The 22,519-nt window shown below is 49.2% G+C and overlaps 1 protein-coding gene across 1 annotated transcript; it reads right to left on the minus strand.

Annotated features, from left to right (window-relative positions):
- Positions 1 to 5,338: 5,338 nt before the first annotated feature.
- On the minus strand, positions 5,339 to 17,564 carry LOC146009840 (uncharacterized). Its single transcript, XM_083150374.1, has 5 exons — positions 17,532 to 17,564; positions 15,768 to 15,846; positions 14,515 to 14,611; positions 13,541 to 13,748; positions 5,339 to 7,781 (listed from the first exon to the last, which is right to left on the minus strand). The coding sequence occupies exons 4-5, from the start codon at positions 13,728 to 13,730 to the stop codon at positions 6,613 to 6,615; spliced, it is 1,359 nt and encodes a 452-aa protein (XP_083006500.1). The 5' UTR covers positions 13,731 to 13,748; positions 14,515 to 14,611; positions 15,768 to 15,846; positions 17,532 to 17,564; the 3' UTR covers positions 5,339 to 6,612.
- Positions 17,565 to 22,519: the final 4,955 nt, after the last annotated feature.

The raw sequence follows: 22,519 nt of genomic DNA on the forward strand, positions 1-22,519 counted from the left end.
GGACATGCTGCCTGACCTCCCGCACCTCCCGCGGACATGCTGCCTGACCTCCCGCGGACATGCTGGACGAGAACAAGCGGCCGCCCAGCTGGGAGCGCGCATGGAGCATGATGGCAGCCTTACTGGGGAAGTAGAAGACAAAGTGCAGCTGGTGCCCGGCGGCCTGATGGGGACAGGTGGTGGGAGCCAGTGCGGAAGCCTGCATTGTGGAAGCCGTGTCCAGGGCTGCTGTGTCCTGCCACTATATACTGTCTGGCTACCTACTAGCCTCTTTCTGCCCTCCCTGTGCCCGGCCTCCTAGCAGCATCTGCCACTGGCATCAGGAGACGTTACTGACACTGGAGATCTAATCCCCTAATCACTCTTTTCTGAGTTGAAGGGGGGAGTCGGGCAGGAGGAGCAGAGAAACCTTCCTTTATTTATAGGAGAGCAAACTCCTTGAAGAATAAATTAGGTAAAAGTGCTCTACTAGAGAAAGTACCTAGCACAAGGAATCTAGGTTTCCACACAAAACAACAACTAAACCAAATATAGAAAGAAAAAGCACTGAATTCAAGATAAAAGGCAAAACCTACAAAATAAAAGATTTCATCACATGTAATTCAAGAAATGTGATATATTTCCTTGAATGCAATTGTGGCTACATCTATGTAGGCAAAACTTCCAGAGGCCTAAAAGTGAGATTAGCCGAACATGTCTACAATATCAGAAAAGGACTTAGTAGTCACTCAGTGTCGGAGCACTTCAAAACTAAGCATGATAGCAAGGAAAATTGCATTAAAAGATTCCTAGGAATACAAATGATTAAGAATAATTGGAAGGATAGGAATATGGAAAAGCGCTTGGCCTAAAGTGAGATGCGTTGGATATTTGCACTAGACACTTTGGTTCCCAATGGGTTAAACATTGAGTTTGAACTCAAATGGTTTTTAGAATAATTTCTTGATGTGTTTGGTATTTCTTTCTGTCTTAAAAAACATTTTTATTCTTGTTATTAATGCATTTTTTTTATCTCTTTTATATCTTTTATTATACAAGAGATAACCCACCTCGAGAAAGGATGCCACATATAGGGATGGTCACAGCCTGAACATAAAATAGGGCTTAGTTTGCAGATGTGGCATCCTGATGTTAGGCAGTCCCTCTTTTCCGTGGGATTCTGTTTCATCAAGAAAATATGAAAGATCTGTGCCCTTTTCCAAAATGGCGGATTAAGTCTCGTATGCCCAATTTAAAAAAACGGATAGAAACCGCCCCATGGTGTATGAAACATAAATGGATACCTACCACGATGATCCACTCTGCATAAATGAAAGAATAAAACCTTTTAAAACCTAGGAACCGGCGGTTATTCTCTCTCAAAAGACGGAACATTGGAACGCATGAGAGAAGCCCGCTGGAACGCAAAAGCATCACATCCGGTTTCTGGTGTCCGGGTGAATTGTGGCTAAACGAGATGGTCCTCAGAAGGGGACTGCATTCCCGGACACACCAGCAGAAGTGACACACACGTGTGGAGTATGGACACTAATTGAAAGGGTTTAAAAACCAGGAGTCTTCAGAGTATTGGCATCCACGTCTGAAGAAGGAGTTACCTCCGAAACATGTTACGCGGGATGCCAATACACTGACGGGAGGAAAACCATCTGGTATCATATTTGAAAACGCCTGTACGTGGTGCGTCATACTGCTTCCCCGGGACTCACCATCTGCATTGAGCACCTAGCCCACCGCACACACCTCATATGGTGAGATCAATATTGATATCTACCCCCGTTTTTATGGTATAAATTGTTGTTTTTATACTTTGTTCATATGAACTACTGCATTTGCACTTTCAAAATCTGCACCTGCACTTTATTTTATCTGTTATTTTATATGTAATAAAAAAAAAATTCTGGTTATTCAATTCCCTTAACGGGTCCAGATTTCTTATACATATCAGCTGTGATACCCTTCCGCCTCAAGCGGGTTCCCGATAACGCCAGCCTTATCTGGAACTCTCTGCTCCGGCTTCCGGGTCTCCCAAACAACGGTGGTTCCTGTGACAGGCACTTGTCGATGACGCGTTTCCCCGCCTAGCAAGATGTCAGCGGCTTCATCAGATAAGGCTGGCGTTTTCGGAGACACAGCGCAGCCGGGAACCCGCTTGAGGCATGGGCATCTAACCCCTAAAAAGTGGATTACAAAACACAGCACTTTCGCAGCCACAGGAGAATAAGTATACTACTCCTTCTTTCTCTGCATTAATATATGCTAACCAGTTTGTGTATGACTGACCTACTAACTCTATCTAAATAAGAGCCAATGAGTGCAGATTGAAATTCTTTCCTATGCTAAAAACAGGCAGTCTGCCTCTCTAAATAACGGTCATCAACCCTTGCTGGACAGGAATAAATGACTAACTCTTTGTATGCAAAAATCAAGCTAACAGCCATTTAGCTCTTTCTGCTTTGATCATAAGCCAGATCATACTAACGCCAAAAGCTGCTCAGTGAGCGACTGGTATCATTTGGAGAGTACTGCAAAAGTGTGCTATTATTTTATGTGTTTCCTATTGTATGTAATTAATGTTTTGATATTTGGTCTCACCGGCCGGTGCCCTGTTTTTATTCACAGATTGATAAAATAATATTAAAACATATATGTATTTTTAACAAAGATTGGATTATTAAGTGTGTCCATTAGCGCCGTCTACTTTTGTCATTTCTTTTTGTTCTTTAAGAAGGGTTGAGTATCCCTTCTAGACGGCAGCAAGGACCAACTGCTGGTTTCCTGCGCTTAGTTATATAAACTTGCCTTGTTATTTTAAACGTATTTGTGTCTGCCGACTCCACCTCACCAGGAGCGGAGCCACAGGGACAGACGTGCTGCCATAGCGGACACACGGGAGGTAAAGGTAGTTGCATCAAGTGCAGCCTCCCCCAAATAGTGTGTGGTGTGATGCATGATGTCAATAGCAGGCAACAAGTCATCTGCACTACCCCCCCCCCCTCTGCAACTTCCGATCAGCTGAGTCCATAAGGGACATGGTTGGAATAGGGAGAGTAGAGGATCACAATCTTAGCAACATGTGCGTTTTGCAAGAGCAAACTTATTTGGCATCACCCAGGCCTCCGAAAGGGTATCCTCCAAGTTCTAAGATTCAGGGAATTCCGGCAGGGTCTGTTTAAAAGTAGGGCCTGGGGACCCGGGCAGCTCAGCAGGGTCCTGTAAATTTAGGACCTCTTTAACTGCTGTTATCAAGGCGGCTACATCAATGTGTGACGAGGCATCCCCTCTTGCAGTGTTGCCCTCCTCATCATCCTTGTCGTCAACAAGTTGGGGCAGGAGGGAAGGGGCACCCTGGACTGGAGCCCTGCAGCTACCAGTCTTATATTTCCAAGAAAAAGAGAGAAAGGGACTGTTTGTGGAGAATGCACTAATGATCAATAATAATAAAATATAACCTTTATTAGTTTTATTTAATATTTCCTATGTTACTTATACGGAATTTGGAACCACAGTGAAAAATAGAGGTAAAATCACAGACATACAAACATATAAACACTTAATAGGATGCGTTTTTTTCGCACTTTCAAAATCGCCCATTATCGCACTTTTTAATATGGCATTTTTGCGGTGGATTTGCATATTTAATGAGCTGCGTGTTCCGGAAAGAATAGTGCGATAATGTGCGAATTTTAGGCATGAAAATGTGTGAATTTGAGGTAATGTGTGATTTTGTGTTTGTAAAAAAAAAAATAAATACACGTGAGGTCCCCCCTCCTGAGCATAACCAGCCCCGGGCTCATTGAGCCCCCGTATTTTGAAACCAGCACAGGCTCTAACAGCCCAGGTTGTCATGCCACAGTCGGGGGACACTTTTTACATAAGGTCCCCCGGCCAAAACATGAGGAGCACCGTGGCTGGTCAGCCTTGGACGGGGCATTAATGTGCCCACTGGGACTTGTAGTCCACCTGTAAAAAGAATGTTAAAAGAAAAGACACACACAGAAAAGTAAAACTTTATTACATACACACACACACACATCTCACTTTTACAACCACATACTCACCGATCCAGGATCCAGCGCTGTCCACTCTCCTGCATAGCCGGCGCAGCCCGCACTGACAGCGGGCTGAACCGGCTTTCATCGCCGCTGATAACAGCCTCTCACGCTGTCCCTGCGCTACAGAGGCTAAGAACGTGATTGGTCGATGCATCTCCATGGAGACGCATAGCTCAGCCTTGGCTGAGCTATTTGTCTCCATGGAGACGCATAAGCCCAAGACGCTCTCAGCCTCTGTAGCGCAGGGACAGCGTGAGAGGCTGTTATCAGCGGCGATGAAAGCCGGTTCAGCCCGCTGTCAGTGCAGGCTGCGCCGGCTATGCAGGAGAGTGGACAGCGCTGGATCCTGGATTGGTGAGTATGTTGTTCTCTGTGTGTACCCTCTGCTGGTCATAGATATCCCACTCAATTTCTATGGTTCATGTAGCACTGGTATCGTATCGCACATATTTCTTGTGTGATTATCCCACAAAGCTTTCCATCTCTCTTCTTAATTGGGGAATGATAGTTTTGCCTCACATTTTGGGGATCTCATATTACAGCGATATTTTATCTCAGGCTAACAAGCATTTCAGGGATCTATGCCAACGTATACGTTTCACTGTCTAACACAGTCTTACCCTGTAAGGCTTTTTGGATGCCCTGGACAGAGGCAGATAAAGCACGCGCCCTAGGGGGCTTGCAGGGACGGTGCAGATGAACGCTTATCTACTAGCTGCGCCATCACCTGAGTAAGGGACATGGCCCAAGCAGGCTCCTGAGAGGAGGTCATATCTGTGGGCTGCGCCTGCGCATTGTGACACCTTTGGCAAAGGCCCTCCTGCATGTAGTCAAGTGGGGATAGGCCTGCTGTGCAAACTGTACCCTGCACCCTGTGTCGCTAATGATGCTTTCTCTATAAGACATCTTACAGGAAACAGGCAGCCTAGACTGACACAATATACTTCTGACAGGCAGTGATAGTGTTAAATCGGTACATAAGGGCCCTTATTCAGATCTGATTGCAGTACAAATGTGTTCTCAAAATGTGTAAACCCATGTGCACTGCAGGTGGGGCAGATGTAACGTGTGCAGAGAGAGTTAGATTTGGGTAAGGTGTGTTGGAACTGAAACTAAATTGCAGTGTAAAAATAATGCAGCCAGTATTTACCCTGCACAGAAACAAAATAACTCATACAAATCTAACTCTCTCTGCACATGTTACATCTGACCCACCTGCAGTGCACATGGTTTTGCCCATTTTGAGAACAAATTTTACTGCGATCAGATCTGAATTAGGCCCAAGATACAGCAAACATTCACAGGCATGCAATGGCACTGAGCTCCCTAAAGCAGCTATGGCTGACTGGAGCATAAAACTCTGTAACCTGTGTCCTTGTAGGAGAGGTACAGGAGGGACTTGCCCAAGTGGGTATACCCTTCCTCCTGTCCCTGGGGGAGGGGCTGTCTAAGGAGAGCCCACTCCCCCCTACTAGCAAATGGCCGCCCAGGGAATGATGACCTCATGCGGTGCCGGTAAAATGGCAGAGATCTGGCGCACGCCTGGCGGCCCCACTTACCAATGCCGCTGCCCACACACACAATAATTATCCTGGTGGTCCAGCGGGGAGGATGACTGACCAGTCCGGCCGCTTACTAGTGCAGCCCAGCAGTCCCCCCCAGCCGTTACCAGTGCGTGCAGGGAGCATGTTACCTTATTCGGTTTTGCGGTGCCCGGTCTGACGCTGCGGTCCCCCAAGTGCCTTCGTCCAGCCACGCACCCGCCATGGTGTGCGGCAGCCAGGCCTGGGTGATGGAGCAGCAGCGCAGGTGTCTAAGACCCCCAGCTGCTTAATACAGCCCCTCTGTGGTGCATGTTAGCTCCTGCCAGCAGCAAAAACACTGAGCTTCCTGGCCTGGAGGTGGGGTAGAGAAAGGGCTGTTTGGGAACAGCAGAGAAGTTTAACCTTTCTGGTCGCTCTCCCGCTCACTACCCAGCATTAGCCCTGTGGTCCCTGACGTCTCCCGAAGAACCCCCATACACTGCGATTTGGGCCCAATTTCACCCAGATCTGATGGATTCCCAAATCGCATGCGTATGACACCCGATCCGAGGTGATTTATCAGATGCAAAACTTGGCAAGTCCTAATTGTATTTGACCCCTCCCAGGGAGCTGCTGGGGAAATCCGGTCCAACTTGTCCTTTTGGACAAGTCCGCCTATTGGCCATTGGATTAGAGATATCCAGGTGCAGGAAATCTGCGGCTGATACTGCAGACTGGTAGGCAAATCATATGGCTTGCGTACAAATCCAAATCATACCCTCAGTACATGGAAATGATCTCCCACCTGTGTGACTTCACTGATGTCTAACAAGATCTTATTTGTATGTAAAACATTTCCCACACTCAGAACGTGGAAATGGTTACAACAGTGATTCCCAAACTTTTTAGAATAACTGCACCCGATAGTATCAGAATTTTATCCATGGGATATTTATGTAGTGAGCGGCAATATGTGCTTCTGTTTGTCAACATCATTTATTATTGACAGCAACAAGCATTGGTTTTGCCTATTATATTTACAATAATGAATTTGAATCGGTCATGGACCACCAATCCGATGCACCTATGTGGCTTCTCAGATGTGTAACAAGATGTGATTTGCGTTTAAAGTATTTCCCACACTCAGAGCATGGAAATGGTTTCTCACCTGTATGACTTCTCTGATGTCTATCAAGATGTGATTTGTATGTAAAACATTTCCCACACTCAGAACATGGAAATGGCCTCTCACCTGTGTGACTTCTCTGATGTATAACAAGATCTGATTTGTGTGTAAAACATTTCCCACAATCAGAACATGGCAATGGTTTCTCACCTGTGTGACTTCTCTGATGTCTAACAAGAACTGATTTCTGTATAAAACATTTCCCACACTCAGAACATGGAAATGGCCTCTCACCTGTGTGACTTCTCAGATGTGTAACAAGATGTGATTTGCATTTAAAACATCTCCCACACTCAGAACATGGAAATGGCCTCTCACCTGTGTGACTTCTCTGATGTATAACAAGATCTGATTTGTGTGTAAAACATTTCCCACAATCAGAACATGGAAATGGTTTCTCACCTGTGTGACTTCTCTGATGTCTAACAAGATCTGATTTCTGTATAAAACATTTTTCACACTCAGAACATGGAAATGGTTTCTCACCTGTGTGATATTTCTGATGTGTAACAAGATGTGATTTCTGTATGAAACATTTTTGGCACTCAGAGCATGGAAATAGATTCTCACCTGTGTGTTTTCTCTCATGTATTACAAGATGTGATTTCTGTGTAAAACATCTCCCACACTCAGAGCACTGGAATAGATTCTCACCTGTGTGTTTTCTCTCATGTATAACAAGATTAGATTTGCGTGTGAAACATTTCCCACACTCAGAACATGGATATGGCCTCTCCCCTGTGTGACTTCTCTGATGTATAATTAACAATGACCTATGTACAAAACCTTTACCACACTGAGAACAGATAAAGACTGAATCCCCTGTGTGAGCAGCACTAGGTGTAGAACATTTCCCATGATTAGCGGGATCAGATGATATAACAGCGCTGTCAGGTACAGGATGTATATATACAGTAACGGGGATGTCTCCTGGAGAGTCCTGTGTGATGTCATCTTGTATATTACTATCTGGGGACAATATGAGATCTCCCTCCGAGGTCTTCCTGCCGGTGCCTCCATCTGCTGGAAATACACGTATGACAATAGGGTATTGTTACCACCAGGAACACATTATACAATTAGTGAGATCAAGAGGTTCAGTTGTTGCATTTACATTCCACAACTACAACTGATTACATGTGGGTGTCATGTGACATCGCTACTGCTTTATATACAGAGGGGCAACAACTTATATGTCCTTGGTGTCCCAAATATGGTGCCCACAAGCTGATGGCGATTCAACCACGCTGCAAACATCCCTTCTATGAGAGCAGGAGTATAATAGGGGCTGATGGCTGCTGATGTATGAGATACACCAGAGAGTGCGGGGAGGAGACTGGTCAGATCTCTGGGCTGGTAACACACAGTCACATGATGTGAGGGGGAGAGCAGGAGTATAATAGGGGCTGATGGCTCCTGATGTATGAGATACACCAGAGAGTGCGGGGAGGAGACTGGTCAGATCTCTGGGCTGGTAACACACAGTGACATGATGTGAGGGGGAGAGCAGGAGTATAATAGGGGCTGATGGCTCCTGATGTATGAGATACACCAGAGAGTGCGGGGAGGAGACTGGTCAGATCTCTGGGCTGGTAACACACAGTGACATGATGTGAGGGGGAGAGCAGGAGTATAATAGGGGCTGATGACTCCTGATGTATGAGATACACCAGAGAGTGCGGGGAGGAGACTGGTCAGATCTCTGGGCAGGTAACACACAGTGACATGATGTGAGGGGGAGAGCAGGAGTATAATAGGGGCTGATGACTCCTGATGTATGAGATACACCAGAGAGTGCGGGTAAAAGACTGGTCAGATCTCTGGGCTGGTAACACACAGTGACATGATGTGAGGGGGAGAGCAGGAGTATAATAGGGGCTGATGGCTCCTGATGTATGAGATACACCAGAGAGTGCGGGGAGGAGACTGGTCAGATCTCTGGGCTGGTAACACACAGTGACACGATGTGAGGGGAGAGCAGGAGTATAATAGGGGCTGATGGCTCCTGATGTATGAGATACACCAGAGAGTGCGGGGAGGAGACTGGTCAGATCTCTGGGCTGGTAACACACAGTCACATGATGTGAGGGGGAGAGCAGGAGTATAATAGGGGCTGATGGCTCCTGATGTATGAGATACACCAGAGAGTGCGGGGAGGAGACTGGTCAGATCTCTGGGCTGGTAACACACAGTGACATGATGTGAGGGGGAGAGCAGGAGTATCATAGGGGCTGATGGCTCCTGATGTATGAGATACACCAGAGAGTGCAGGGAGGAGACCGGTCAGATCTCTGGGCTGGTAACACACAGTGACATATTGTGAGGGGGAGAGCAGGAGTATAATAGGGGCTGATGTCTCCTGATGTATGAGATACACCAGAGAGTGCGGGGAGGAGACTGGTCAGATCTCTGGGCTGGTAACACACAGTGACATGATGTGAGGGGGAGAGCAGGAGTATAATAGGGGCTGATGGCTCCTGTTGTAGGAGATACACCAGAGAGTGCGGGGAGGAGACTGGTCAGATCTCTGGGCTGGTAACACACAGTGACATGATGTGAGGGAGAGAGCAGGAGTATAATAGGGGCTGATGGCTTCTGTTGTAGGAGATACACCAGAGAGTGCGGGGAGGAGACTGGTCAGATATCTGGGCTGGTAACACACAGTGACATGATGTGAGGGGAGAGCAGGAGTATAATAGGAGCTGATGGTTCCTGATGTATGAGATACACCAGAGAGTGCGGGGAGGAGACTGGTCAGATCTCTGGGCTGGTAACACACAGTGACATGATGTGAGGGGAGAGCAGGAGTATAATAGGGGCTGATGGCTCCTGATGTATGAGATACACCAGAGAGTGCGGGGAGGAGACTGGTCAGATCTCTGGGCTGGTAACACACAGTGACATGATGTGAGGGGGAGAGCAGGAGTATAATAGGGGCTGATGGCTCCTGATGTATGAGATACACCAGAGAGTGCGGGGAGGAGACCGGTCAGATCTCTGGGCTGGTAACACACAGTGACATGATGTGACGGGGAGAGCAGGAGTATAATAGGGGCTGATGGCTCCTGATGTATGAGATACACCAGAGAGTGCGGGGAGGAGACCGGTCAGATCTCTGGGCTGGTAACACACAGTGACATGATGTGAGGGGGAGAGCAGGAGTATAATAGGGGCTGATGGCTCCTGATGTATGAGATACACCAGAGAGTGCGGGGAGGAGACCGGTCAGATCTCTGGGCTGGTAACACACAGTGACATGATGTGAGGGGGAGAGCAGGAGTATAATAGGGGCTGATGGCTCCTGATGTATGAGATACACCAGAGAGTGCGGGGAGGAGACCGGTCAGATCTCTGGGCTGGTAACACACAGTGACATGATGTGAGGAGGAGAGCAGGAGTATAATAGGGGCTGATGGCTCCTGTTGTAGGAGATACACCAGAGAGTGCGGGGAGGAGACTGGTCAGATCTCTGGGCTGGTAACACACAGTGACATGATGTGAGGGGGAGAGCAGGAATATAATAGGGGCTGATGGCTGCTGATGTATGATATACACCAGAGAGTGCGGGGAGGAGACTGGTCAGATATCTGGGCTGGTAACACACAGTGACATGATGTGAGGGGAGAGCAGGAGTATAATAGGAGCTGATGGTTCCTGATGTATGAGATACACCAGAGAGTGCGGGGAGGAGACTGGTCAGATCTCTGGGCTGGTAACACACAGTGACATGATGTGAGGGGGAGAGCAGGAGTATAATAGGGGCTGATGGCACCTGATGTATGAGATACACCAGAGAGTGCGGGGAGGAGACTGGTCAGATCTCTGGGCTGGTAACACACAGTGACATGATGTGAGGGGGAGAGCAGGAGTATAATAGGGGCTGATGGCTGCTGATGTATGAGATACACCAGAGAGTGAGGGAGGAGACTGGTCAGATCTCTGGGCTGGTAACACACAGTGACATGATGTGAGGGGGAGAGCAGGAGTATAATAGGGGCTGATGGCACCGGATGTATGAGATACACCAGAGAGTGCGGGGAGGAGACTGGTCAGATCTCTGGGCTGGTAACACACAGTGACATGATGTGAGGGGGAGAGCAGGAGTATAATAGGGGCTGATGGCTCCTGTTGTAGGAGATACACCAGAGAGTGTGGGGAGGAGACTAGTCAGATCACTGAGCTGGTAACACACAGTGACCTGATGTGAGGAGGAGAGCAGGAGTATAATAGGGGCTGATGGCTCCTGATGTATGAGATACACCAGAGAGTGCGGGGAGGAGACTGGTCAGATCTCTGGGCTGGTAACACACAGTGACATGATGTGAGGGGGAGAGCAGGAGTATAATAGGGGCTGATGGATCCTGATGTATGAGATACACCAGAGAGTGCGGGGAGGAGACTGGTCAGATCTCTGGGCTGGTAACACACAGTGACATGATGGGAGGGGGAGAGCAGGAGTATAATAGGGGCTGATGGATCCTGATGTATGAGATACACCAGAGAGTGCGGGGAGGAGACTGGTCAGATCTCTGGGCTGGTAACACACAGTGACATGATGTGAGGGGGAGAGCAGGAGTATAATAGGGGCTGATGGATCCTGATGTATGAGATACACCAGAGAGTGCGGGGAGGAGACTGGTCAGATCTCTGGCCTGGTAACACACAGTGACATGATGTGAGGGGGAGAGCAGGAGTATAATAGGGGCTGATGGCCCCTGATGTATGAGATACACCAGAGAGTGCGGGGAGGAGACTGGTCAGATCTCTGGGCTGGTAACACACAGTGACATGATGTGAGGGGGAGAGCAGGAGTATAATAGGGGCTGATGGCTGCTGATGTATGAGATACACCAGAGAGTGCGGGGAAGAGACTGGTCAGATCTCTGGGCTGGTAACACACAGTGACATGATGTGAGGGGGAGAGCAGGAGTATAATAGGGGCTGATGGCTGCTGATGTATGAGATACACCAGAGAGTGCGGGGAGGAGACTGGTCAGATCTCTGGGCTGGTAACACACAGTGACATGATGTGAGGGGGAGAGCAGGAGTATAATAGGGGCTGATGGCTCCTGATGTATGAGATACACCAGAGAGTGCGGGGAGGAGACTGGTCAGATCTCTGGGCTGGTAACACACAGTGACATGATGTGAGGGGGAGAGCAGGAGTATAATAGGGGCTGATGGCTCCTGATGTATGAGATACACCAGAGAGTGCGGGGAGGAGACTGGTCAGATCTATGGGCTGGTAACACACAGTGACATGATGTGAGGGGGAGAGCAGGAGTATAATAGGGGCTGATGGCTGCTGATGTATGAGATACACCAGAGAGTGCGGGGAGGAGACTGGTCAGATCTCTGGGCTGGTAACACACAGTGACATGATGTGAGGGGGAGAGCAGGAGTATAATAGGGGCTGATGGATCCTGATGTATGAGATACACCAGAGAGTGCGGGGAGGAGACTGGTCAGATCTCTGGCCTGGTAACACACAGTGACATGATGTGAGGGGAGAGCAGGAGTATAATAGGGGCTGATGGCTCCTGATGTATGAGTTACACCAGAGAGTGCGTGGAGGAGACTGGTCAGATCTTGGCTGGTAACACACAGTGACATGATGTGAGGGGGAGAGCAGGAGTATAATAGGGGCTGATGGCCCCTGATGTATGAGATACACCAGAGAGTGCGGGGAGGAGACTGGTCAGATCTCTGGGCTGGTAACACACAGTGACATGATGTGAGGGGGAGAGCAGGAGTATAATAGGGGCTGATGGCTGCTGATGTATGAGATACACCAGAGAGTGCGGGGAAGAGACTGGTCAGATCTCTGGGCTGGTAACACACAGTGACATGATGTGAGGGGGAGAGCAGGAGTATAATAGGGGCTGATGGCTGCTGATGTATGAGATACACCAGAGAGTGCGGGGAGGAGACTGGTCAGATCTCTGGGCTGGTAACATACAGTGACATGATGTGAGGGGGAGAGCAGGAGTATAATAGGGGCTGATGGCTCCTGATGTATGAGATACACCAGAGAGTGCGGGGAGGAGACTGGTCAGATCTCTGGGCTGGTAACACACAGTGACATGATGTGAGGGGGAGAGCAGGAGTATAATAGGGGCTGATGGCTCCTGATGTATGAGATACACCAGAGAGTGCGGGGAGGAGACTGGTCAGATCTATGGGCTGGTAACACACAGTGACATGATGTGAGGGGGAGAGCAGGAGTATAATAGGGGCTGATGGCTGCTGATGTATGAGATACACCAGAGAGTGCGGGGAGGAGACTGGTCATATCTCTGGGATGGTAACACACAGTGACATGATGTGAGGGGAGAGCAGGAGTATAATAGGGGCTGATGGCTCCTGATGTATGAGATACACCAGAGAGTGCGGGGAGGAGACTGGTCAGATCTATGGGCTGGTAACACACAGTGACATGATGTGAGGGGGAGAGCAGGAGTATAATAGGGGCTAATGGCTGCTGATGTATGAGATACACCAGAGAGTGCGGGGAGGAGACTGGTCAGATCTCTGGGCTGGTAACACACAGTGACATGATGTGAGGGGAGAGCAGGAGTATAATAGGGGCTGATGGCTCCTGATGTATGAGATACACCAGAGAGTGCGGGGAGGAGACTGGTCAGATCTCTGGGCTGGTAACACAGTGGCATGACGTGAGGGGAGAGGCAGACAGCAAAGAATGTAGGATAAGAGATTGCTGTAGTGACTGAGCAAGAAGAATATTTGATAATTTTCTGTAATATGTATTTATTACTCACCTGTGCTGATATCTGTATGGACTTCTTCCTCCTTAAACCGGTGATCAACCCTTACATATGTCTCTTCTTCTCCCTCTGAACCTTCTGCCTTCATATCAGTCACATACGTCTCTTCTTCTCCCTCTGTATCTTCTACCTTCATATCAGTCACATACGTCTCTTCTTCTCCATCTGTACCTTCTGCCTTCATATCGGTCAGGGATTCACCCTACAGTATAATATCAGTGTATAAGACCCACAGCTTCTGCACAGATCATATAGTGACAGTCATTGTGGTATATTTAAACTCCTCACCACCACCTACAAAGCTCTCTCCTCCTCACCCCTCCTTACCTCTCTTCACTGATCTCTATCCACACTCCCTCCCGTCCTCTTCGCTCCATCACTGACCGCCGACTGACCTCTCACCTAATCACCTCCTCCCACTCCCGTGTCCAAGACTTCTCTCGCGCTGCCCCCCTGCACTGGAACAACCTCCCGCCACCCATCAGGCTTTCTGATTCCCTTACCTCCTTCAAGCGCTCCCTCAAAACCCACTTTTTTCGACTAGCCTATCCCTCCTCCTAACCTCTTTTGATCCTCTTATCCTGCCTCCGTTCCCCTCCGTTCCTACTTATCCTATTGTTTTTCGTTCGTCCACCCACCTATTTTTAGTATGTTAACTCTTATGAGTAGGGCCCTCCTTCCTCACGTACTCACCCTACCTCTTTACCTCACCTGTGCTCCTGTCCTGTTCTTCCCTTCCTCTACTTCATCTTTAGTCTCCTTGACAATTTTGACACCTACTTCTGAACTGATGCTGATTTTAGTTCTACCAGCTATACCCCCATTTATACTGTATTTTTCAACACACCCTGTACGTTACCTCGTCATTTTTTTTTGTTTGCTATGTACGGCGCTGCGGACACTTTGCGGCGCCATATAAATAAACGTACTACTACTACTATATTGGTGAGACCCTAAATTCCACCTACCTGATCCTCCTGTGGGGTCCTGTGATTCTCCTTTGTACAATCCTGGGAATACAGAGGACGGGGACATCTCTCTGGGGTATCTCTGTTACTGGCCCATCTGTAGGAGACACACAGTGACTGAGGACATGGTATATATGTGATTATCCTGGGAATACAGAGGACGGGGACATCTCTCTGGGGTATTCCTGTTACTGGGCCCATCTGTAGGAGACACACAGTGACTGAGGACATGGTATATATGTGATTATCCTGGGAATACAGAGGACGAGGACATCTCTCTGGGGTATTCCTGTTACTGGGCCCATCTGTAGGAGACACACAGTGACTGAGGACATTGTATATATGTGATTATCCTGGGAATACAGAGGACGGGGACATCTCTCTGGGGTATTCCTGTTACTGGGCCCATCTGTAGGAGACACACAGTGACTGAGGACATTGTATATATGTGATTATCCTGGGAATACAGAGGACGGGGACATCTCTCTGGGGTATCTCTGTTACTGGGCCCATCTGTAGGAGACACGCAGTGACTGAGGACATTGTATATATGTGATTATCCTGGGAATACAGAGGACGGGGACATCTCTCTGGGGTATTCCTGTTACTGGGCCCATCTGTAGGAGACACACAGTGACTGAGGACATGGTATATATGTGATTATCCTGGGAATACAGAGGACAGGGACATCTCTCTGGGGTATTCCTGTTACTGGCCCATCTGTAGGAGACACACAGTGACTGAGGACATTGTATATATGTGATTATCCTGGGAATACAGAGGACGGGGACATCTCTCTGGGGTATTCCTGTTACTGGCCCCATCTGTAGGAGACACACAGTGACTGAGGACATTGTATATATGTGATTATCTTGGGAATACAGAGGACGGGGACATCTCTCTGGGGTATTCCTGTTACTGGGCCCATCTGTAGGAGACACACAGTGACTGAGGACATGGTATATATGTGATTATCCTGGGAATACAGAGGACAGGGACATCTCTCTGGGGTATTCCTGTTACTGGGCCCATCTGTAGGAGACACACAGTGACTGAGGACATGGTATATATATGTGATTATCCTAGGAATACAGAGGACGGGGACATCTCTCTGGGGTATTCCTGTTACTGGGCCCATCTGTAGGAGACACACAGTGACTGAGGACATTGTATATATGAGATTATCAGATGCTGGGTGTATATAGGGGACCCCCATACCTACTCTCCCCTGTACAATAAATGTCTCTTCTTACCCAGTGATGTGAGGGGCCGGTGATTCTCCATCATCACGTCCTTGTACAGACCCCTGTGTTCCTCTATATACACCCCCTCCTGCATGGACAGATAAACAGTACCAGATTATACAACTTGGAACACTGTGCGGTATACAGATTTACAAGTGCCACGTATCACAGTCTACCACAGGCTGCTCCCCCTGTATAATATGAGGCACCGCAGGCGGCTCCCCCTGTATAATATCAGGCACCGCAGGCTGCTCCCCCTGTATAATATCAGGCACCGCAGGCTGCTCTTCCTGTTTAATATTAGGCACTGCAGGCTGCTCCCCCTGTACAATATCAGGCACCGCAAGCTGCTCCCCCTGTATAATATTGGCACCCGTAGGCTGCTCCCCCTGTATAATATCAGGCACCGCAGACTGCTCCCCTGTATAATATCAGGCACCACAGGCTGCTCCCCCTTTATAATATCAGGCACTGCAGGCTGCTCCCCCTGTATAATATCAGGCACCTGTAGGCTGCTCCCCCTGTATAATATCAGGCACCGCAGACTGCTCCCCCTGTATAATATCAGGCACTACAGGCTGCTCCTCCTGTATAATATCAGGCACCACAGGCTGCTCCCCCTGTATAATATCAGGCACCGCAGGCTGCTCCCCCTGTATGATATCAGGCACCGCAGGCTGCTCCCCCTGTATAATATCAGGCACCACAGGCTGCTCCCCCTGTACAATATCAGGCACCGCAGGCTGCTCCCCCTGTATAATATCAGGCACTTCAGGCTGCTCCCCCTGTATAATATCAGGCACTGCATGCTGCTCCCCCTGTATAATATCAGGCACTACAGGCTGCTCCCCCTGTATAATATCAGGCACTGCAGGCTGATCCTCCTGTATAATATCAGGCATCACAGGCTGCTCCCCCTGTATAATATCAGGCACCACAGGCTGCTCCCCCTGTATAATATCAGGCACCGCAGGCTGCTCCCCCTGTATGATATCAGGCACCGCAGGCTGCTCCCCCTGTATAATATCAGGCACCACAGGCTGCTCCCCCTGTATAATATCAGGCACCACAGGCTGCTCCCCCTGTATAATAGGGTTTGTGTGCTGCCCTGGAGTAGTCAGCCTGTGCCGGCATATTGGGGGCCCACACCCCAGACCCACACCCAGTATTAGGGACCCCCAGTGACAGAGATGCCTTGACGTACGGCCTGGGGGCTTAGCCCTATATCTGCAGATATATGCAACCAAGATCTCTGTATTATCTGATTATTATATGTATATTTCTCATTCAGTGTGCAATTGGGATACAAACTGTTTTTTTTTTCCTAACCAGATTAACCCCTCCCTGTTGGCACCTGAATGACATTATCTCTGATTGAGCAGCTTGCCAATAAAAGTGTTGTGTAATATCAGGCACCGCAGACTGCTCCCCCTGTATAATATCAGGCACTACAGGCTGCTCCTCCTGTATAATATCAGGCACCACAGGCTGCTCCCCCTGTATAATATCAGGCACCGCAGGCTGCTCCCCCTGTATGATATCAGGCACCGCAGGCTGCTCCCCCTGTATAATATCAGGTACTGCAGGCTGCTCCCCCTGTATAATATCAGGCACCGCATGCTGCTCCCCCTGTATGATATCAGGCACCGCAGGCTGCTCCCCCTGTATAATATCAGGCACCACAGGCTGCTCCCCCTATATAATATCAGGCACTGCAGGCTGCTCCTCCTGTATAATATCAGGCACTGCAGGCTGCTCCTCCTGTACATTTACCTTCTCTTTTTTCATACTCAACACTGTGGATGATTGTGGAAAGCAGATTGTGGGCGGAAGTAAACAGAAACGGAGAGGGCGGGAGTTATTTGGAACGCACAGTGCGGAAGTCGGGTGGAACGCACAGTGCGGAAGTCGGGTGGAACGCACAGTGCGGAAGTGGGGTGTGTGGCGGCTCCGGGCAGAGGACCGGCGGTCAGTACGTACATAGAGATGCGGGGACGGATATAACAGGGTGCAGGCAGCGGGTGCGGGGTTGGAGGGGGCTGCTGTCTCCCCCTTACGGTCGGACACTTGTTACACAGCTCCCTGGCTGCTCTCTACCTAACATCTCCTTCAACTGGGGGCCCCAGTCAGCTCCCACCGAGGGGCCCAACGTCTGCACCTATATTGGGATGTAGTAGGCGGAGCCTCCCAGTCACACAGGTATATATGTAATAGGCGGAGCCTCCCAGTCACACAGGTATATATGTAATAAGCGGAGCCTCACTGTCACACAGGTATATATGTAATAGGCGGAGCCTCCCAGTCACACGGGTATATATGTAATAGGCGGAGCTTCGCTGTCACACAGGTGTATATGTAATAGGCGGAGCCTCGCTGTCACACAGGTATATATGTAAAAGGCGGAGCCTCCCAGTCACACAGGTATATATGTAATAGGCGGTACCTCACTGTCACACAGGTATATATGTAATAGGCGGAGCCTCGCTGTCACACAGGTATATATGTGATAGGCGGTACCTCCTTGTCACACCGGTATATATGTAATAGGCGGAGCCTCCCAGTCACACAGGTATATATGTAATAGGCGGTACCTCACTGTCACACAGGTATATATGTAATAGGCGGAGCCTCCCAGTCACACAGGTATATATGTAATAGGCGGAGCCTCCCAGTCACACAGGTATATATGTAATAGGCGGTGCCTCGCTGTCACACAGGTATATATGTAATAGGCGGAGCCTCGCTGTCACACAGGTATATATGTAATAGGCAGAGCCTCCCAGTCACACAGGTGTATATGTAATAGGCGGAGCCTCCCAGTCACACAGGTGTATATGTAATAGGCGGAGCCTCCCAGTCACACAGGTATATATGTAATAGGCAGTGCCTCCCAGTCACACAGGTATATATGTAATAGGCGGTGCCTCGCTGTCACACAGGTATATATGTAATAGGCGGAGCCTCCCAGTCACACAGGTATATATGTAATAGGCGGAGCCTCCCAGTCACAAAGGTATATATGTAATAGGCGGTGCCTCCCAGTCACACAGGTATATATGTAATAGGCGGAGCCTCCCAGTCACACAGGTATATATGTAATAGGCGGTGCCTCCCAGTCACACAGGTATATATGTAATAGGCGGAGCCTCACTGTCACACAGGTATATATGTAATAGGCCGTGCCTCCCAGTCACACAGGTATATATGTAATAGGCGGTACCTCACTGTCACACAGGTATATATGTAATAGGCGGAGCCTCCCAGTCACACAGGTATATATGTAATAGGCGGAGCCTCCCAGTCACACAGGTATATATGTAATAGGCGGTGCCTCGCTGTCACACAGGTATATATGTAATAGGCGGTGCCTCCCAGTCACACAGGTATATATGTAATAGGCGGAGCCTCCCAGTCACACAGGTGTATGTGTAATAGGCGGAGCATCCCAGTCACACAGGTGTATATGTAATAGGCGGAGCCTCCCAGTCACACAGGTATATATGTAATAGGCGGTGCCTCCCAGTCACACAGGTATATATGTAATAGGCGGAGCCTCACTGTCACACAGGTATATATGTAATAGGCGGAGCCTCCCAGTCACACAGGTATATATGTAATAGGCGGAGCCTCCCAGTCACACAGGTATATATGTAATAGGCGGTGCCTCACTGTCACACAGTGTCACACTCAGCCGTGGCGGTGCGCGGCGGGCTTACTACTCACCCGTTCGCGCCCGCCGTCGGCTAGCGTGTAGTGGTCTCCAGTTCAGCGGCAGCAGGCAGCGGCAGTCTGGTGGGCAGCAGGCAGCGTGGGACGCCGGCAAGTGTAGCGGCATGTGCTGTAAGGGCGCCGGGAGGCCGGCGCCGCCATCTTGGTTAAGGGCAAATAGCAGATTGGTCCTTGTCTGAGGTTTCCGCCCATACTGACCTGACAGCCAATGGCAGCCGCCCTCTAGGGATATAGGGGATCTGCCTAGGCCTGTTCAGTGTCAGTACAAAGAGTCTCCAGAGGCGTTCACAGCTCCCAGCTGACTCCGGCTCTCTGACTCACCTCTCCTGACTTGGTGCCTTGCTTCAGTGCTCTGTGTTGGACTCGATTCAGCTTAACCCCATCGCTGCCAGTTCTCTCCACAGTCTGGTCTCTGCCTGCATCCCTGAGCTTCCTGGCCTAAGCCCTTCAAGCCGTCTGCTTCCAAGCAACTTCCCATTCTTCTGTCATTATCCAGCTTCTTTCAGTCTTCAAGGATCCCTCATTACCATCAAGTACATTCTCTTTCCGGATTTCTTCATTTCTCAAGACCCCAGCCTGCTGTCCGCAGTATGTGAACTGTTATTGTTTCAATGAACTTTTTCTTCTTTCAAAGTGCCGTGCTGGCTCAAGTCTTATTACCACTAACTGCCACTTTAAGAAAGTATTCAAGTGTGTATTATTTCATTTATGAATTCTATTATTAAACCTGCACGATTTAATCCTTCCTCCTCTGGTCCGTCTCCGGTTGCTACACACCACACGACTTCATCCAGCCCTTCAGTTGTGACAGTTTGTACTGACCCGATGGAGTCGGGTGAAGAACAGGCTTCCATGGCGGACGCACTTCACAGCATCATGGCTCGTCTGGAGCAAGTGGAGGCTACCCAACGTCAAGTGGCTCAATTCCTTCAGGTCTTGGCTCCGCCCCAGACGGCTCCCTCAGTTTCTGTGGCTTCAGCTCCAGAGGTTCCAGTCCCTGTTTCTACACCTGGACCAATAGTTCCTCATCACATGCAATTACCAACCCCCAGCAAATATGATGGTTCCCCTCTCTGGGAACGTGCTGATCCCCTGCTCAATGACTATGAAGCTTTTATTACCTCTTTCCGTCGCATCTTCGACGAACCTGGCAGAGTGTCGTCTGCCGCTACTGAGATCCTGAGGATTCGCCAGGGTAGTCGTTCAGTGGGACAATATGCTGTGCAGTTCCAGACTCTGGCTTCAGAATTAAAGTGGAACGAAGAGGCTCTCATCTCCGCCTTCTGGAATGGGCTGGCAGGTCGTATCAAGGACGAATTAACTACCCATGACTCTCCTGCTACTTTGGCTGAACTCATCTCCTTGTGCAACAAAGTGGATCTACGGATGCAGGAGCGTCAACTAGAGAGAAATCGCTCCGATCGTCTCCGCCCTCGTCTCACCACCAACGCTGTTCCTGTTCCTAGATCTGGGCCTTCCACAACCACACCACCAGACGAACCCATGCAGATCAACCGCTCTCGGCTTTCCGTGGAGGAAAAGTCCCGTAGACGTCGTGAGAATCTATGCATGTACTGCGGTTCTTCCGCTCATCTGTTGGCTTCCTGTCCACTGCGTCCGGGAAACGACCGCTCCTAACCTCCCAGAGGGAGGTCAGGTTAGGAGTCCTGCTTTCATCTCCCTCTTCAACTGTGCCCACCATTCCTGTTACCCTTGTGTGCCCTCAGGGAAAAATCAAGATCCAGGCTCTACTAGATTCCGGAGCAGCCGGGAACTTCCTTTCTTCTTCTTTCGTCCAGCAACATTCCTTGACGGTGCAACCTTTGGCCCATCCGTTGGCCCTCACTGCAGTAGATGGGAGTCGCATCAGCAGTGGGCAAATCACCCTTCAAACCGATCCAGTGACAGTTCTCATCGGTGCCTTACATCAAGAGACTCTTGAATTTTTTGTCCTTCCTCAATCCTCACACCAGGTAGTCCTGGGCCTACCATGGCTTACTAAGCACAACCCTCACATTGATTGGACCAGTATGGAGATCACAGCCTGGGGTACGAACTGCCTAACTACTTGCATGCCTCGTGTCATTCCACTCCATCAAACTAATCCTCAAGAAGTAGGAGGTCCCAGTCTTTTGTCTTCATCAGCTCCACCCTTGTCGTTACCCACACCATATCTTTCTTTTTCTGACGTCTTCAGCAAGGGAGGTGCCGATACCCTGCCGCCTCATCGTTCCTGGGACTGTCCGATAGAGTTGATACCTGGGAAGTTCCCACCGTGGGGCCGCATCTACCCCTTGTCTCTGCCGGAGACCAAAGTCATGTCTGACTACATTCGAGAAAACTTGGATAAGGGGTTCATTCGCCCGTCCACTTCGCCAGCCGGAGCGGGGTTTTTCTTTGTGAAAAAAAAAGATGGAACCCTCCGGCCGTGTATCGATTACAGGGGCCTGAACGATATCACGATCAAGAACCGCTATCCTTTACCTCTTATCACCGAATTATTCGACAAAATCCGAGGGGTTTCCATCTTTACTAAACTGGATTTAAGAGGGGCGTATAACTTGATCCGTATCCGATCTGGAGATGAGTGAAAGACGGCTTTCAACACACGAGATGGCCACTACGAATACCTGGTGATGCCATTTGGTCTTTGCAACGCTCCAGCCGTCTTCCAACAATTTGTAAATGACATATTTCGAGATTTACTATATCATTCCATCGTGGTGTATCTCGATGACATCCTCATCTTCTCGTCTAACCTCCATCTCCATCGGCAAACAGTAGCTGAGGTCTTGCGGCGCCTTCGCCAAAATAAATTATTCTGCAAGCTAGACAAGTGCGTCTTTGAGGTCACTTCCATTCCATTCCTTGGCCACATCCTCTCCAGCACTGGGATAGAGATGGATCCAGAAAAAGTAAGAGCCATCTTAGACTGGACAGCGCCCACAACGCTCAAAGGCATCCAGAGGTTCCTGGGCTTTTCAAATTACTATCGTCGTTTCATCCGGAACTTCTCCACCCTTGCTGCACCT

This window comes from Crinia signifera, chromosome 6, assembly GCF_055691185.1.
Source record: "Crinia signifera chromosome 6, ASM5569118v1, whole genome shotgun sequence".
NCBI classification, from domain to species: Eukaryota; Metazoa; Chordata; class Amphibia; order Anura; family Myobatrachidae; genus Crinia; species Crinia signifera.

What these genes read in the sequence shown, in the direction of transcription:
- LOC146009840 (XM_083150374.1), bottom strand. Translation starts at nt 13,730, where the DNA reads ATGAAGGCAGAAGGTACAGATGGAGAAGAAGAGACGTATGTGACTGAT. An exon ending in CCATACAGATATCAGCACAG is followed by an intron (nt 7,782 to 13,540) that starts GTGAGTAATAAA and finishes TATTTCCAGCAG; the next exon opens with ATGGAGGCACCGGCAGGAAG.